This window comes from Pavona decussata, unplaced genomic scaffold (assembly GCF_977016875.1).
Source record: "Pavona decussata unplaced genomic scaffold, jaPavDecu1.1 SCAFFOLD_291, whole genome shotgun sequence".
Taxonomy (NCBI): Eukaryota; Metazoa; Cnidaria; class Anthozoa; order Scleractinia; family Agariciidae; genus Pavona; species Pavona decussata.
This window is the reverse complement of record NW_028145690.1, coordinates 295,481-313,971: the sequence shown is the minus strand read 5'-3', so window position 1 is coordinate 313,971 and position 18,491 is coordinate 295,481. Positions and strand designations below refer to the sequence as shown.

The 18,491-nt window shown below is 39.2% G+C and overlaps 4 protein-coding genes across 4 annotated transcripts in view; 2 read left to right on the top strand and 2 right to left on the bottom strand.

The window, feature by feature from the left end:
- Positions 1–18,491, bottom strand: part of LOC146454971 (uncharacterized) — a 394,059-nt gene that overhangs the window by 121,672 nt on the left and 253,896 nt on the right. The gene's annotated exons all lie outside the window — the stretch shown is intronic.
- LOC146454976 (uncharacterized) overlaps positions 1–18,491 on the top strand; it is a 234,456-nt gene that overhangs the window by 44,090 nt on the left and 171,875 nt on the right. The window lies entirely within an intron of this gene.
- LOC146454983 (uncharacterized) overlaps positions 1–18,491 on the bottom strand; it is a 146,278-nt gene that overhangs the window by 102,396 nt on the left and 25,391 nt on the right. The gene's annotated exons all lie outside the window — the stretch shown is intronic.
- LOC146454986 (solute carrier family 25 member 32-like) lies at positions 1,695–17,863 on the top strand. The gene is made up of 11 exons (XM_085094885.1): positions 1,695–2,181; positions 6,248–6,342; positions 7,381–7,436; positions 9,053–9,138; positions 10,134–10,250; positions 12,009–12,058; positions 13,233–13,346; positions 14,484–14,576; positions 15,991–16,049; positions 16,631–16,681; positions 17,370–17,863. Exons 1-11 carry the CDS (start codon positions 2,022–2,024, stop codon positions 17,440–17,442), a joined length of 954 nt encoding a protein of 317 aa, XP_084951011.1. The 5' UTR covers positions 1,695–2,021; the 3' UTR covers positions 17,443–17,863.

Below are 18,491 nucleotides of genomic sequence, written 5' to 3'. Positions count from 1 at the left end.
TGCGAGTTCACCTCGCAACATTGTCGCATTGTTTCAATGATAAATTCATCTGCAAAGACAATAAATTCTCGATTAACTGCGTCTAGGGGTTTGGTGTACTCCAATGGAGGACATTAATGAGACGCAGGTCCACAGAGTGAACGGTCACTTCCACAATACTAAGACTATAGTTACTTACGGTTGAGTTCAGACCTTGGTTTGATAGAGAGTGAGCGCTGTACGATTCGTAACGAAACTAAAAGGTACAGGTGAACATCTTGCGTTCCGTATGATCTTCTGTGGCTCAATTTATAACCCGGACAGTGGTTGTGGAATGGTATGTATTACTTTGAATTGAAAGAATAATGACAAAGGGGGAACGATGAGGACTGAAGGAAAAGTCTACCTGTACATTGGCATTAAAAGTAGTATAACGCGCATGTGCGTTTTTGTGCGCTCATACGTTAAATGACCCGGAACGGGTCAGCTTAATATTGCAGTTCCTTCATGGCTGATTTCCGTAATGAATTGCTAAGACATTGCTTCATCGGTAGCTTGTGAGCTCTCGGGGGTGGAGGCCGATGCACTCGATTGGTGCCCAATCGAGCAGCATTCACTTTTGTTCAAATCAAGATCTGAACAAAAGAGTCAGCTGCAACCGGCTTGCCTGGTTAGGTGGAATGGAACAACTCCTCAAGGCTAAATACTGGCTTAATTTGAACATCGACCAAAATATTCGCCGAAAACTATACGGTTGGAATATCGCCAGATAGTCAGTCGGCGAGGAAGAAGGCCGAGCTGGCTAACATCAGGGTATATTCCGCAGGATTGAACAGAATAATTATTCTATTCTTCAACGTATTGATGTTCCTTGATAATAAAGCACAATCAATTAATTTTATTAGGAAAAAACATAAAACTGGAGACGATATCCCTGGGTCGTACCTTGTGTTAACATAAGAGGCCGCATTTTTCGCCATTGTATTTCCCCTGATTTTTTTTAAACCTGGGAACAGTTCGGCGGGCGGCTCAAAAAAAAAAAAAAAAAAAAAACATTTCTTGAATCGGCGGTCACGCTACTGCGAGACGGCCGCATAATAAATAAATTTATAACATAGACGTCAAAATTACTGATTGCTACCTCCTCCTGATTGGCTGAGTACGCCATTTTTACATTTAGTTGGTTTCTTCATCTTGTGCCGCGACAACAACAACTTCTTTCACGTTCTTTGGAGTTTGACTTTCAAAGCCGGATTGTTTGTGCCAAAAATACTTGGAAATCAAGCGCTACAGCTACAAAGGAAATTCCTAAAGGTGAGCTTTCGTTTCTTACAATAAACAGCAAAAGATTGTTTGTATCAAAAGCTAAAAGTTTGATCAGATTTGCTTGGTTTAAAAACTGAAATCATTCACGCCGCGACCAAGTGGGGGAGTTTCACCTCGCTACGGCTTCTTCCAACGAATGATAACCGAGCAATATTAACAGTGCCCTTTTGATGGGAGCCGAAGATCGAAGCAGGTCAAATTCAGTGGATGAAATTATTCTGCAAGTTCCTTCTTTGGATCCACGGTTTTCTATTTTTATCAATCTGTGTTCGTGCGATTTTCAAGCGGTAGAAAGCTTCACAGTGCAGGTGTGCCTCGATAGTTTTAAGAAAATTTTGCCCTCTATGTTATAAACACTTACGTAATCGCAATCAGTTCTCGTAGAATTAAGGATTAATTTCCAGTTGTATTGCGAAAACTATGAAATACGCGTGAAAATTAATCCTTAATTCTATTCGGCCTCATGCGATTACATATACAAATAAATAACGCGGCACCTGTTCCGAATCTCATGGCACGTGCGTCGGCACGTGCCGGATACTAGCTGTGGAGAGCTGGGTCGAGTCTTCCGTGGGGGACTGGAAAATACAACCATTTCAAAATGGCCGACGCAAGTGGTGGATGATGAAATTTCATAACAGTGGCTTTTCGCACTTCCTATTTTCATTTCTGCCGTCCTAAAATCTTAAATCGCCTTGATACCGTTTTATCATACCATGGGTGAACGTCAGGCCATTCCAGAGCGGCCGCCATCTCCAAAGAGCACATCATTAACTCGCTTTATTCGTTACGAACACCTTGTGGCTGGCGTATCTGGGGGAGTTACTGCGACTCTTATTCTGCATCCATTGGACCTGATAAAAATAAGATTTCAAGGTAACGTACCTCGAACAACGTTAATGTCTTTTTAATGTTGGTACCGGATTTGGAGAGAGAAATGTCGCCGATATTGCGAAATATTCAATGCTGCTTCTATGCTATGCCCCCTTTTTACTTCGCCTTTCAATAACATGCGGACTCTAAACTTCAACCCCAACTTCTACTGCCGTCAATCATAATTACGGCGACAACCGACTGACGACAAAAATGCAGAAACCGACAAAGTGGATCAAAATCCGCCAATCACAGGGCACAACCATAACCTTTTGTTCCTGTTGAGCCAGACGTTGTTGTTTTCTAAGAGGTCCACCCCAGTGATTGATGGCAGTGAAAAGCGTAGTGGTTGGTTGAACTTTGAACTTCAGAGTCTGCATGTTATTGAAAGGCGCTAACTGTGAAAAGGGGCATGCCTGACCAGAAAAGTTCTCAAATTGTAACAGTTCCTTGAAAAGCCATTAATAACTACTTAATAACTGGGAGTGAGGTAGTTACTTGGAAATCTCAAACTGAGGCCTTGCCGTATTGACTGAGCCTGTGTAGCAGTCGTTTTCGTTTCCTTTAAGCCAAGCGGGGCGCGAGGGCATTGGGAAAAAAGGAGCAAAAAGTAGAAGCGGGGGGGGGGGGGGGGGGGGGAGGGGCGGGGAAGGAAAGGAAACGCCTGCCGCTGAGCCCAGACATTTTACCGAACGCCCCCAAATGGCTTCGCTCCCTTGGGGCCTACACTGTCACATCAAATGTCACATGAGAACCAATCAGCAAAAACAGAATCGCGGCGGGCAACTTGTTTACTTCAAGTTGCAGTACAGTCGACTCCCAATAACTCGAACCTTCAAGGGAAATTGAAAAAGATTCGAGTTATCGAGGGTGAAATTATGAAGAAAATTACCTGGAAGGAAAGAAAAATTGGTTCGAGTTAACGCGAGGTGCGAGTTATCGGTAGTCGACTGTATTTTAGAAGATTTTCTCGAACTTACGTCGCTCAAACAAGGCGTAGATAAAATTACCCAAGACAAATTTTACTAATGTTTTAGAATATCAACTCATTTGCTGGAATTACAGACAGACAGAATGAGCTTGTCCCACATGGCTAAATACTTCCTTGCGTTTCCAGGATAAAATTAATTGTATTTCGCGTAGCGTGAAATAAAACAAGCTTTCAGATTGTCGTGTCTTTGAGACCGCCGACAGCCAGAACAAATTTTCTTAGTTTTAAAAATTCCGCGGGATTTCGAAAAACGAATGACACCATGTTTGTTGAGACGATAATACCTACCAACAAACCAAAGCGCAATGAAAACTATATCGAACTATATTTTGGGCGTGACCGGGAATTCTTGATTTTGCTTGAGGTTAATGGACATTTGCTCTGGTTTCAAATGAATTAACGTGTCTCCCTGCGAAAGTAGTTCAGTCGTTTCCAAGGCAAAGCCAACTCGAAATCGAAAGGACACTCGAGAGTTCTTTTCTGCCTCGGCCAGTACCGTTGACTCCCGATAACTCGAACCCTCGCTAACTCGAACCAATTTTCCTTTCCTTTCTGATTATTTTCTATATAATTCTACCCTTGATAACTCGAACTCCCGATAACTCGAACCTTTTTCAATTTCGAGTTATCGGGAGTCGACTGTATTTTCATTATTGATAAGCGGTTAACCGGATGTCGTTTTAGTCTATGAGTTTGATTGACAGACGATTGACCAATGGTAATACATCATTGCCTCCCGTTCGCTGACGAACGGCGTTCGGTAAAATGTCTGGGCTCAGCAGCAGGCGTTTCCTTTCCTTCCCCGGCTCCTACTTTTTTGCTCCTTTTTTCCCAATGCCCTCGCGCGCTTGCCCCGCTTGGCTTGAAGGAAACGGAAACGACTGCTACGCAGGCTGGGCTAAGCTGAGATTTGAGATTTTCCCATAACGACCGAACAGTCGAGGTTATTAAGTTATTTATTATATGGCTTTCTTTATAGGAAAGAAAAGCATTTCCGTTCAAGCCTAACCCTAATTTGCATAATCCGTAATCAGCCCATGGGCATTTCGGTGCGTAATGCCCTGCTCTGATCTTGCTCTAAGCGAATCAGAGCAGACGTTATATTGGCCACTAGCCTTAGCCATACAGTCATAAAACCATAAAATTCTTGATAAGATCCTTTGGAACTTCACCTTGTTTTAGCCAATGGAGGAAGAAGGGTTTTTATGTTCCTCAATGCGCTGATATACATGTAAGTGCTGGCAAGTAAAACCAACGTAACGCGGATTGCACAGGTCACATTCAAATTTGTAAACAAGACACTGTTCATTCACAACCGGCAGCTTAGTTTCATGCAATATGAGATCTTGTTTGATCTAGTTGTGGCTGACAAATACAGTGTATACAATGTAGGCCGTATGGTGTTTTGAATCTTGTGGCTAAAGTCTTTAAGGTCATTGCCCTGTTTTGCAGTGCGCAACTCTACGGCACACAATGGCAAAATAAAAAATTTATGCTCATTTCTAGCTAACTACTGAGTATCATTCAGTCTGACTTGCATCTAACAACAAAATTCTTAATTTGCATTTTGCGTGGAAATGAAGGTGTTTTCATAAGACTCGCCCCGGTCCTTTCGCGGAGAAACCAGTTTTGAAGCTCGATTTACCACTGCTTAATATGAAATATCTGTGAAACCAACCTGGTGAACCTAGACTGTATTTTCTCTTTTCTGATTTCTAACCACAATATCGTTTGCCAACTACCGTGAAAATTTCAGGAAAATCCTAGCGTTAGAAATATCAAATTTTGTGCGTAATATCTAGCCAACGGACATTTTGGCCTACCTTCAGAGGTAATGAATTAGATTATCTTGTTGAATATCTCAGTAGTACTGGTTAGGAATAGTTGTCAAAGAGATTTCACATTGAAAATGATTATTTTATGAACAGGGAAAAAATTCTATGAAATGAGCCGTTAACTGTTCTCTTCAGAAAATAATTCCAGTTTTTGGCAAATGCTCAATTATACTCCTTTTTGTCCAAACATGCATAAATTACCATATTTCAATGCTTCGTTGCTGAAGAACAAGCATGGTGACCCCCTCTTTTTATTTCATTTTTGCAGTTAACATATAGTGAACCACAAATGGGCAAAGTTTGGAAAAAATCCGAGTGTAGGTTCTATTTTAGGGGAATGACCTTAAGTTGGATGCGAACAATGTTTGCTGAGGCCTGGTCTTTAAAATATGGCACTTATATCTGTTCAGTGCATCAAGGAATACAAAAACCCTTCTTCCTCCGCTGGCAAACATTTTCAGGTTGACAAGCACTGTGAAGTTCCAAAGGATCTGAGCAAGAATTTTACTGTGACAGTCTTAAAAAAGTGCAAAAACAAGTTTTACTGTCTTGTGTATGCAATGTTTTATATTAATGAACTGTCGACCTAGTCTCAATAAACAATCGGACTCGATTTGTGCAAACGTTTTTTAATTAATTAAATCTCTTGCATGCTTTTTGTTTTCTAAAATTTTTACATACTTTTTACGTCATTGGCACTCTTTCTCTCTCTATATATGATAATTATATGTTAATTTTTATTCCATGCATTGAAGTTGATAATGACTGAAGAGCGGTTGAAATGTTGTTCGGATTTTTTACCGTTATTTTTTTTACCGTGAGACTTTGAAAATATGTGTGAAAATTGATCCTTAATTCTTCTTAGCCTGATGTGATTACATATACTACTGTAATTAAGAATTATTCCACAACAAGTGTCGGATATAAATTGACAGATAGCCAATGAGGCGTGACAGCACAGAGTTGGCTATAACATTTCATATCCAACAAATGCGAGTGGGATACTTGTTTTATTAAAAACAACCAAGAAATATTTTTGGATGTTCCTGATTGCACTTCGCAAGAACAACCAGAAGACAATGTAATGGTTGCTAGTTCTCTGGCATGGTACAACTGGTATAATGGCTCAAATACCATGGCCACTGAGCCAATCAAATCCCTGGAATATGCATTATACAATGATCCAGTTTTTAAAACAGTAATTAACTGATGACAGTGAAATATGTTTTTTGTTACGTATCAGTGAATGATGGCAGTGGGAAGGTCCCAGCATATAGAGGACTTGTGGATGCTGTGCGGTCAATTGTTAGAGCAGATGGTGTGAAGGGATTGTATCAGGTTGGTTTCGTTCTCAAAATATATGTGTATAAAGCTTCTCAAACTCTTTTGGAGCAGGTGGCAGCACAGTGAGAGAACTTTGATGGTCAGAAAAGGCTGGATCCCCATGTCTACCAGTGGGCGATTTATACATGTATATACATGTATGCAATGTAGATCTCTAAGATGATACAACATTTGCTTACCACTGATGAAGATGACACTATGATTGTCTGATTACAATGATTTTTCTGATCAGCCATAATTAAATTATAACTTTTCACTATACTTTAATGGCGAACAATGTACATGTACATGTAACGATAGTATACATGTATGTAAACTGTTCCGTTGTCTGTTCTTATATTGTTCCGCACAGCTATTTTGGGAAATAATGTAATTGTAGAACGTTCCTAGCTTTGTGATGACAATAACTAGTTTTAGATCTTAGAAACATCATGCATGGATTATTCTGGAACTGAAATAGTGGCCTTCACACTGTTCTGTTTAATACTTGAAGTCTTCGGAACAGTTGGTCAGTGGCCCAGAATACATGTACAGTAGCTGAACTGTTTACTTCCCACTCCACATTGACTTTTGAGGTCCTTCCAGTTACTGATTTTAACTGGATGGACCTGAATTCAATCCTAGTGTAACCATTAATCGTATTACATGTACCTTACACTCAAGACTAATTTGTTAATAAAAAGAAAAAAAAAAGAAGAAAAGTTGAAACTTTTGAAAAACCTGGGCTTGGTAGCAGCAAATTTGATGAACAATGTAATATTATTCTAAATTTTTGAAGTATAAACGAAGGTACATTTCAGGAAAAATTGTGGAGTTTAGTGCCAATACTGTATGTTCACATAATTTATGAAACAAGTTTTAACGTCTAAATTATATGCAGGCAGATTCTCTCGTCCTTGTCTAAGTCTAGAGGAAAAACAATTGGATAGTGTTAAAATTAAATACAGCTGAAAGTACATTTTACAGCTTAAATCTGCAATCCTGTCAGGAAGTGGTATGATTTCTGAACAAATCTTTCTGATCACATTCTAGGGTGTGACACCAAATGTGTGGGGAAATGGGTCGGCCTGGGGTCTGTATTTTTTCAGGTAAGTGCTGTGATAGGTTGTTCGTACGTCCTAAGAGGCTGAAAGTGCTTGACTTATTACAAGTCATGTACTGTATGTGTATGCATCACTCAATTCCAAGAGTAGATATTTCCACCCCCTCCCTGCTCCCCGGGCTGACCTGCCGGCATTACCATTTTTTTAAAATTAAACTGCCAAATGCCCCAGGGCTGGGACGGAACAAGCTGGGCAAATTCCTCATGGTGCAGTTAAAAATGACAGGGATCTCTTTGCTTCTGGGCTTACCATTATTCTGACTAATGAAAGCTTATTTATACCAAAGTAAGTCTCGAGAAAAGTCCTGTTTCTCAGTATTGTGGTAGAGACTGTTTGTTCTGTGGATCTGCGATCTCATTTACACTGTATGCCCTATTTATGATCAGAGAAGTGTCATGTACTATGTGACTGTTAGTCAAGCGTTTATTGTCTTTGCTCGTGAACTTTTCATTGAGACAAAGTGGCAGTATGTATTTGGAGGTGAGAATCACAGGCCGTCAAATGCCCAGGGGTACACTATAGACTAATGCCTGACCCGTGGAACGAACAATGTTGAAAATGCCCTGCTAATGCCCAGGGGAGGGGGAACACGTGGAATAGCTGGATGCATTGAACTATGAGCAAGAATTTGCCATTAATTTTTGAAACACAAGCCATGGTTTAATATCAATCACCAAAAGCCATTGAGCTAAGTGTATACCTAACTGTATGCTTCTTTCAATGCTGATCAACAAATCAACTCTTCATCAAATCGTTATTAAGGAATGGCCTGAAGTTTATTAGCTACTGTACTAAACTCTTAAATTAGTTAATACAAAATATGTACATTTTCCTACTATTGAAAACCTAAGTCACAGTAGTTTAAAATTTTGATGCAGACTGGGACAGAAAAAAACCATTGACACTGATGGAAAGTACACATTAGTAAACAGGCTAAGTTGTAGTTCCCTAAAATCAGGAAGTTTTTGCAGATGCTTACATGTATTAGTATACATATCTCCATGCAAATGTCTATGTAAAATTTCTTACTTAAGGAAACTAAAACTTTCAAATAAGATTACATTATTTTAGTTAAACATCTAATGATAAAATAAGCAAATTATTTTATGCACACAAATAGAGATTCCAGATACAGTATACTGTCCAGGCCCCAATTGTTTAAAGAGCAGATAGCTCTCTCAACTGGATAAATCACTATCCATTGATTAAAATGTAATCCAAGCAATACATTTTATTTGCTGGGTAGCGACTTATCTGCTGGATAAAGTTATCTGCCTTTTGAACAGCTGGGGCCAGGAGCCCGTTTCTCAAAAGTCCCGGTAACTTACTGGGCCTGATAAGTATATTTTTAAATGTTTTTTTGCCGATTACACAGTGACTACAGACATGGTACTTGGTCAATGTTTTCACAGAATTATAAGATTTTGAAATTAAGCATTCAAAGCTAACAAAAATTTGATTTTTGTCAAGAAACATTTACCACCAAAGACACTTATCGGGCCCAATATAAAGGGGACTTTCGAGAAATGGGCCCCGGGTCTCTGATTCATTAAGACAGTTCGTTTCTAACAATCTTATGATAATAATCTAAATTGATGCAGCTATAACATGTTAAAAGCATGGATGCAGAAAGACAGCGACAAGCCCTTAGGAGCTGAGAAGCACCTTACTGCAGGGACTGTAGCAGGTAAGACAGTCAATTGTATTCAGTGTACAGTATGTACAAATTACTTATTACACATGGGTTATTGGACAAATAGGAGAGGGAGAGAAGGGGACAATAGTCCCCCATCCTCGGCCTCGCTGGTGCCAATTTAGACATGGTCCCACTCCCCTTCCCTTCCCCCATACAATGTTGATAAACAATGAATTATGATGGATCTATGCATGTTATGTCTACAGCTGTACGTGTGTTAATGTTCAATATTGAATGGGGCATGGAGGATTACATTATTATGAGTGTCTTACAGCAAAGAATGATGTTGGCAAAGTTAAGTGGAAAAAAATTTCAAAAAGACCCAAGTGTCCCTAACTCAATTGGCCAGGATTGTACATGTATGTTTTGAAATTTTAAATTTGAAAGGGGACACGACCGGTTAACTCCACTAAGCTTTTGCCACAAGGTTGTGCATAATTTCAACACAACCGCTACCTCCCCTCTGAATTTCCTGGATTCACACCTGATTACTGTAGCTGTAAGTTATTGATCTTATTTCTGGTTTAGAAATTACAGCTGTACATGTATGCTATTTAACTGTTGTGCACTGTGCAAAGTGGCACTAACATTTAATCATCTTAGTCACTCTGGTAAGGAAAAATTACAAGATACTGCAGAAAATTGAAGTGACTTGATTCATTCACCATTCTTCAAAAAAAGACGGTTATAATTACCTGCTTGTAATTGCATTAATTAGAGCTATAATTTACTAGTGATTACATTCTTTCCAGTTAATTACCCCAAGCAGTGGTCGTACTGCTATTATCTTAATGCCAACAGTTAGATTTTATATGCAGTTGAGGAAAGTGCCTTCCATTTTTATTATTAAATAATTAAAATGGCATAATAAAAAACTTATTCCTATGGTGATGCTCTAGTGTTATTTTCATTGGTTCAAAAAAAAAAAATCAATCAATCAATCAATAAGATTTCTTTTGACCATGTCTGGTAACTTTTCTCCTCAGGAATTGGAACACTAACAATAACAAACCCAATATGGGTTGTCAAAACCCGGCTTTGTCTTCAGTACACTGGCCCACAAACAGGTCTAACACAAGTGCCGCAGTATAAGGGAATGACCGGTGAGATGGTTCATGTTCCCTTTTTATAGCTTGTCTATTGTTGGGATTCATTCAAAATAATACGGTGTGTCTTTGTTCTGCACTTTGACATTTTCAGTTAAATGAGCAGTTCATGTAGTTCAGACAGATAGACTGAATATTAGATGATCTATATATACAGTGCGCCGATAACCAGTCTGTCCATATGAGAGCTTTGCCTTTGTCCCCTTTTGCTACTGCGCATACGTTCTGCACAACTTGGGATGGTTTAAGGTGACTGAACACAGTTTGCGCGCGCTTCTCAGATTCTGTAAGTGATGCTATTAAGCGCGCGCTAGGGTTGTGGTACGCAAATATGGCGGTCGATAAAGTGATCCCTCAATTTCACATGAAAGGAATAATAAAGTTAAGTTTTGATCCTAAATAACTTAGTTTCTCATTTCTGGACTCTTTTTCTTTTCTTTCCGCGCAAAAAATTCATTCACCAAGACCTTTTGCATGCTTTTCATCTTTGCCATGAAACCTAATTAAAGCCACGCATGCGCATTTGACCAAAAAATTGTGACTGGTTGTTTTCGTGGAAATGAACTGTTTCCTAAGGAACCGCTCATTAGAATTCCCTGAAATTTGGCATGAAAATAGTTCCCTAAAAGCGTAACTCACCTACAAAGAGAAACCTAAATCTAACAGAGGGTATCTTCACAAAACATGAAAATGCAAAATCAATATTTACAGGAGATCTCTCTGTTAAAATTACATGAAAATAGTGCAACTGTGTCAGTGTTTTGTGAGTTGTTCTGGATACAAAACATGGAAAAAATCTAATGAGTACATTTTCTAAAAATAAAGGAAACCTACTATTTATGTTCGCTGCGTTGCCATGGAAACGGTACTTAGCTCAACAAGACGTACGAAAATACATTCTTTCTTAGTTGGTCTTACACCATACCAATTTTGGGCGTCCAGAAATACATAGTTTCCAAATAACGTCTTCTAACATCTGTACACTAAAAAACTGTATTCGGCCACCTTAAGAACAGGAGTGAGTGCTTCATAATGGTAATTGAACTGAGTGGAGTGCAATTTGGTCTGGAATCATATGCGTGATTTCAAAATCGAACGAGCGCGCAGCACAAGTTTGATTTGAAATCACAAGTATGATTTCAGACCAAATTCGCACGACCCAAAGTTCAATTACCACTTTATTACACCTATTTTGAAATCACAGAGTATCATTGTCAATATTAATATTCTATTTTTGTTACCTCATTTCCATTTTGATGGGCTAAAGAAAGGATGAAATTTAGAGCAAAAAAAGGTGCAATTTGGGAATAAATTGCACTGTTGAGAGCCAATCAGATTGCAAGGATCACCAGTGATTTCAAAATGGGTGTAATAAAAATCAAAACTACTTGGGAAAAGCAAATTTTTACAGCTTTTTTGAATTGCTGTTGCTTAATCATCTCTGAAAAATATGAACTTACCTCCAGTTTTCTGTTGGATTCCAAATGACCTAAAACCTGTGAAAATTTATCCACTGGAAGGACTTAAATAATTTGGACATCACTAAGTGAATGTGACATCAGTAGAGCCCTGGTGGTAAAAATAATGGTTGAATTCTCAAAATAATTATTGCTCTAGAATTCCTAAGTACTTTTTTTATATGTTAAAATTAATTTTACTTGTTATTTTCATTCCTTTTTTTATGTTTTTAAAGTCATTGATGTATTATTTTGGACTATGATCAAAGTATAAACTCTTTGTTTCTTTTGTGCATAGATGCCCTTTTAAGACTCTGGAGACATGAAGGAATCAGAGGATTATACAAGGTATTCACCAGATTTGCATTTTTGGGAAAAAGGCTATTACAGCTGCACTAACGGTGGAAACCACAAGATACTGGCACAGGAATACTGTTGATATTTATAGAAAAATTATCCATTTTGATTGTCCCAAACACCTTCCACCATTATGTTGAAAGATATCAGAAAGGCTTCCACTCCCCAAGTTGGCAACAAAGTCTTATGGCAGTCAACTACAATGTACAGCAGAAATAGGCCGCTACAGTGCACTTAAACGTTGACAGTGACCAAAATACAAGGGGCCTGGCTAACTACATGTACCCCCTACATGTACATGCAATTGTAAAACAATCAGTACATTTCAATTGTGTCGTTCCAGAAAATAACCGTACTCCCCACAACAATTTTTTTTTTGGTTTAATCCCCTTCCCCACCCATACTCTTCATTTCCTAGCAGTATGGAGGATGTTTGTCCCATGAACCTAGTTTAATATCCACGAGTCTCCTGTAGCTCAGTGGTAGAGCATCCGAACTAGTTATGGGAAGATCTTTGGTTTGACTCCTTGCAGGAGAACTCGGATTTCTCTTTTCTGAGTATGCCTGTGTCTGAATAATTCATCATTCTCATCAACGTTCTAGTCAATATCACAGTGTGATGCACATCACAAAATGTTGGAAATGTCAAAAGTTTGCAATTTTGCTAGCCTTTCTCTCCGACGCTCTTTTGGCTCCTCACGCAATCTTTCTTCCTCAGAGGAAAGATTGTTTTGCAGAGCGTCTGCGAGTAAGGCTACAATTTTGCCAGGTCCAAGTCCCGGAAAAGTGCCCCAGGGCATGGTCAATAATCTGATTGATACCTTTCTGTTTTGTGCTTGTTGACACCATAGTTAATTGAGGGACTGGTTAGGAAACCTTGCCATGAAAACAATGGTGCTACAATTTATGTTGGAAGGGCCGCGACCCTGCACAATCCTTTGTTTTAACGTTCACACCACAGTTGAATATGTTAACAAAACGTTTCGATTGGTCAGTTGCTCCAACACATTCCAAATTCTATTGTTGTTTGTGCAGGGTCAAGGCCAAAAAGGCAAACAAAATATAACAAAGAAGTTTGTGAGGTTTCATAACCTTTGCCTTCAATTAACTATGGTGACACCAGTCTGCGTGCAGATGCTTAACCTTAAGCTGTTTATGTGTCTAGGGCTATGCGCCTGGACTTATTGGTGTCTCACATGGTGCCCTCCAGTTCATGGCTTACGAAGAACTCAAGAAAAGCTACAGTCAATACTTCGGCACACCAATCGACAAAAAACTGGTGAATAAATCTTGTTATACGGTTTTTTTTTTTTTAAATGCTTTCATATAGTCATATGTACTGGTAAATAAATCTTGTTGTTATATACCTAGGCTTTCACTCAACAACACGAGCACTGTGATTGGTTGATTCTTGTTCACGTGCCCCTGATCAAATACAAATGTATCCCGACCGGGATACAATTCCGCAGTTGTTGCCCTCCCAGTTGTTTGTTTGTTTGTTTTGATGTGATTGTTGAAGAGAAAGTCTAAATATAATTATAACAAAGCATGTTCCCTCGGGAAACCTGATGTTCGTCTCGGGAAACATTAGGACTCGAGTGAAAACAAAATTTCCCTCGGGACCATACATTAAGTGTATATTGTAAATCATAATTGAAGGACTCGGGGCATAACCAACTAATGGTGCATTTCAGATCGCGTTTTGTTGTTTTAGCTCAGATTCAGCGGAGGTTTTACATGTGGCCTTGAATTCCTTCAGGAAACGTTGCTCCAACGTGTTGTCCGCTGCTTTACGTTTCGTTTGCAATAAACACCTATGGGAAGGATTTCCGTTTTTTTTCATAAAACAAAACACAAAGTAGAAGATAAAACGTTGGAGAAATGTTTTCTGGACGAATTTAAGGTCACCTGCAAAAACTCCAGTAAATTTGAGTTAAAACAACAAAAGGCTATCACAGATGCACTATCCATATAGGCCGGTTATTCACTGAAGTCTTGAATTGTGAATGCTTTCATATAATCAAGTGTACTAGCATATTACCTAAACATAACTAGATTAGATAAATAAATAGCATAAATTTAATGAGATAAATAGCATTGGAACTCTTCGATGAAGTGGTTTCAATGGCAGCTAAAAGCTCATGGCCGTCTGGCCTCGTAGCTCAGTCGGTATAGACTGAGCTACAAACGATCAAATCCAAGGTCGTGGGTTTGATTCCCGCTGAGGTCAAATATCTTTTTCTTTGTCTCGTATGGTCTCCTTTTTCCTTACTATAGCAAACGCTCAATAGGAATTTCATGGTGTCTCTTAGCATTTTAACATACACTACAGAGTCAATTCTCTGGTCCATCATTTGTGTCCTTTGTGCTAGCAGCATAACATTTGTAAACTTGGACATGCTCCTTCTGTTTGCAGAGCTCCACAGAGTACCTCGTGATGGCTTCATTATCTAAAATCTTTGCTGCCACTACAACGTATCCATATCAAGTGGTCAGATCAAGACTTCAGGTGAATGAATGAAGGCTGCTTTCATATCGGAAGAAGAAAGTTATCTATACTAAAGTTTGCTCATAACGCCACTTTTGCAGCCATTTTCAAAACTCTCCCCCATCATCCACCAGCACCAACCAGAAGTGATCCCCCTTGAAAAATCTCTGTTTAAGAGCCAAAGGCCAGTTTAGACGGTACAACTTTTGTTTACGACTGTCGCATGCGATTTCTCAGTAGAGCGCGCGCTGTTCACGTCATACAAAAAATCGCACACAACTCTTGTCATTCAACATTGCCAATACCTATTTTTTGTGACGTACACGACAGTCGTGCGACAGTTGTAGGTTTGATTTACGCGAAACAATTTGTGTCGTAGGCCTGTCGCAAGCTTGTCGCGTGCGACACAGTCATATCGTGTAAATCGCCCTTAAGGACGGTGCCTACTAATACAGAGGTATTTTTGCGCAGTTTATAACTATGCAGGAAAAATAGATGTTAACAAGGGCTATTGGAATCCAAAAAGAAATTTGGGGGTAACCATGCATTTTTTAGAGATAATTAAGCAACAATAATTTTAAAAAGTGCTAAAATACCAAGCGATGTATGGCATTTTTCCCCAAATTGAAACTTTGTTACCTCTGAAAAATGCATGGTTACCCTCAATTTTCTTTTTGGATACCAAGAGAACTTGGTAAAATCTGCTTTCTCCGCCTCCTTTTAAATCGCGCAAAAATATCCCTGTGTTAATAGACACCACCCATAGGAAATTCGAGTATCTTGCGATGCGGAGAACTTATGCGCAGTAACAAAAGTAGGCACTGTCCTTAAGGAAGACCTAGCAGATATCAGGGCAACCTGAGTCTTGGCTCAGGTTGCCCAGCGTTATGGATTAGTTGTGTGCTGGAGATTTTTCCTAGTTGCTATGAGCCCAATACTGACTTATCTGTATCTTGCTCAAGTCATGCCAAGTAATATGAACAATGTCGGTTTTCGCGCAACTTGTCGTGTAGCAAATGTTGCGTTGCAAGTTGCATTTCAGTCTTTTTCACGACGTCTTCTTTATGTGCGGAGTTGGCAACACGCGTAATAAACAATCGCACCTATTTTAACAAATACAACGCAACATTTGCAGAGCGACAAGCTGCACGAAAATGTTGCTCGTATTAATTGGCCCATGTGGTCTTGGGGGACGTCAATCGTAATTTATACTTGTACCGGCTTCAGTTCCGATTATGGTCTCTATGGTGCAGTGGCCAAGTTGTTACCTGAACATACTTTGTGTCGACCTTTCTACAACCCTTGTGCTGCTTGTAGTTCATTGGCTGCAGTATCTGTCATCCCAAATCCAACGCGCGCTCGTGGGATAATTGTTTAATGGTCGACGGAAAATGATGGTATTGTGAACACTGATTATTGCTTGTTATTCTCGTAGAATCAGCACACTATGGCCGAGTATAACGGTGCCGTGGACATCATCCGTAAAACTTTCAGGTGAGCTCAGCTGTGGTCCGTTCTGCTCCCCTAGAAGAGCCAAACCCGAAACTCTAATTTGCTAATTTTCGTCATCATTTCACCAGAAAAAAAAAGAGAACTTTAGGTTGTAATTCCTTTTTCTCATTGTTGGCATATAACTTGTAGATGACGAACTTGTCAAAGATCAGATCCCTAGATCCTCTTGAGACTTTTTCAAAGTACGTTTTCGTGAGAGTCCAGTCAGGCGCGAAACGTCGTCGCTTGTCGGTCATTCTTTCAGCGCATAAGAAGACGGCTTTAGGCAAGTCTAGATCCTATTTCATCGCAAATTTGTATTGCTAATATGGTCGTGTCCTCTGCCTCGAATGCATCACACAAGCATTTTCTTTGTTGTACCAAGCAAAGTATTTCCCATGTTTAATTTGTAGGCGTTTTGCCCTCCTGTAGCTCTTTTTTCAGTATTGACTAACTGGCTTCAAAAAGAGTATGAAACAACATTCTACGATTTAAAGTTGTTATAGCTATTTTTGGTGAAGGTGCGTCGTTTTTGTAACTTTCCTTGTTATCTTGGTCATGTGGTTTGATTTTTGACATTATAGATACGAAGGGGTAAAAGGCTTTTACAAGGGACTGGTCCCTAATATTCTCAGGTAAGATGAATTTATTCCAGTTCATTTTCATTGGTAAAAAGTGTCATTACATCATCTCGGAATAAAAAGTAGGTTAAGTCGCAATGCGAACCTAAATGGCTCACTCGGTCGGCGCTGAACCCGGTGTCTGTAGCATGAATCAACTATAAGTGTGCCCCCTCCCCCCCTGGATGGGTTCCTAGTCCATTGCACGGTTACCCCAGCAGTATGTCGCCGGTACCCATTTTTACACCCGGATGAATAGAGGCTTAGGTAGAGCGAAGTTTCTTGCCGAAGGAAACAGTGCAGCAATGAAGAGACCAATATAACCTCGAACCAGTGGAATTAATGTTATCGTGAAGTCTTTTGTGGCTCTATTTGGTATCGTGTACCCTCGGGCGCCAGGGGAGGATAGTGAAAGAGTTTGACGGGTATGCAAAAAAGCCTTGAGCACCCAGGGTAGTTATCGTGAGTAATTTTTGTCATACGGTCAAATTATGTTCTGTTTGAGGTGTTATCTAGATAAGGAAAGATGATAAATTAAAAGGGGCATTGTCACGCAGATTTTGCTGTGTTTTGATCAAAATACACTAAATAGATATGACAAAGTACCTTTGCTCAAACATGAAATTGCTTTTAGAATTGGACTTTCCCGTACTGGGTGGTTGTCGTTCTTACCTTGTATTTTTGTTTTTCGTTTTTTTGTCAGAGTCACCCCAGCGTGTGCGTTAACTTTCGCGGTTTACGAAAATGTTATTCACTTCCTCCTGCCGTCCAGCTAATTGTCCTGTTTTAAAGACGAGCTTACAGCTGTTGTCAGAGTTCCCGGAGTCATAAGGAAAATCAAGCGTGAATCAGGATTCCTGCCAGTTATTCAAGAGTATCTTTTACGTTAGATTTGCTCTTGAGCAGACAAATGGCCGAAGTTGGTTCTTGAAATCACTAAAAATTTTATATAAAGTTATAACATCATCGGCTCCGCGTGAAAGGACCGAACCCCGGAATTTAACGCTCAAATGTGATATTTAACAATTATTCGACGACCGCGTGTTGGATACACTCTGTTTTTTTTTTTGTAAGAACCTTTTATATAAGAACGTCGAGGCTGAGATTAACCAAAATTTTAAGAACGTGTTAAGAACATTCCTCTGGATGAGAGTCGATTAAGAACGTATTTAGTATTTTGCTAATCTATATACAATGTATAAATCAAGGTAACAAATGTAAATCAACCAAAATACTTAAAGGCAAGTTTTGTATAAACGCAAAAACATATAAGAACCTTCAGCCTCAGCTCCAAAATTAGACGTTCTTATAAAAAGCAAAACAACAAAAAAAAAAAAAAAAAAAGAAAGAAAAAAAAAAAGAAAAGGCAGAGTGTAGCGCCGGGTTGGCTATGATCACCCCATATCCAACAAGTGCTAGTAGAATAATTGTTTATTGATAAAAGCAACCAGGAAGTTATTCGGGAGTATTTTTTTTACGTTGGATTTGCTCTTGAGCCTTCAAATGGCGGAAGTCGGTTCTTGAAGTCACTAAAAATTTAATATAAAGTTATAAAATCATCGACTCCGCGTGAAAAGACCGAGTCTCCGAATTTAACGCTTAAATGTGATATTTAACAATTATTCCACGAGCGCTTGTTGGATATGTGATGGAAGATACGCGCCAGGTTGGCTATAATCATCGCATATCCAACAAGTGCTAATAGAATAATTGTTTATTGATAAAAACAACCAGGAAATATTTATATTTCTGGATCTTGTTAACTTCGCTTTGCACCAACGACCAGTATATGATTTAATGGCCGCTATTTCTCAGGCGTTGTATC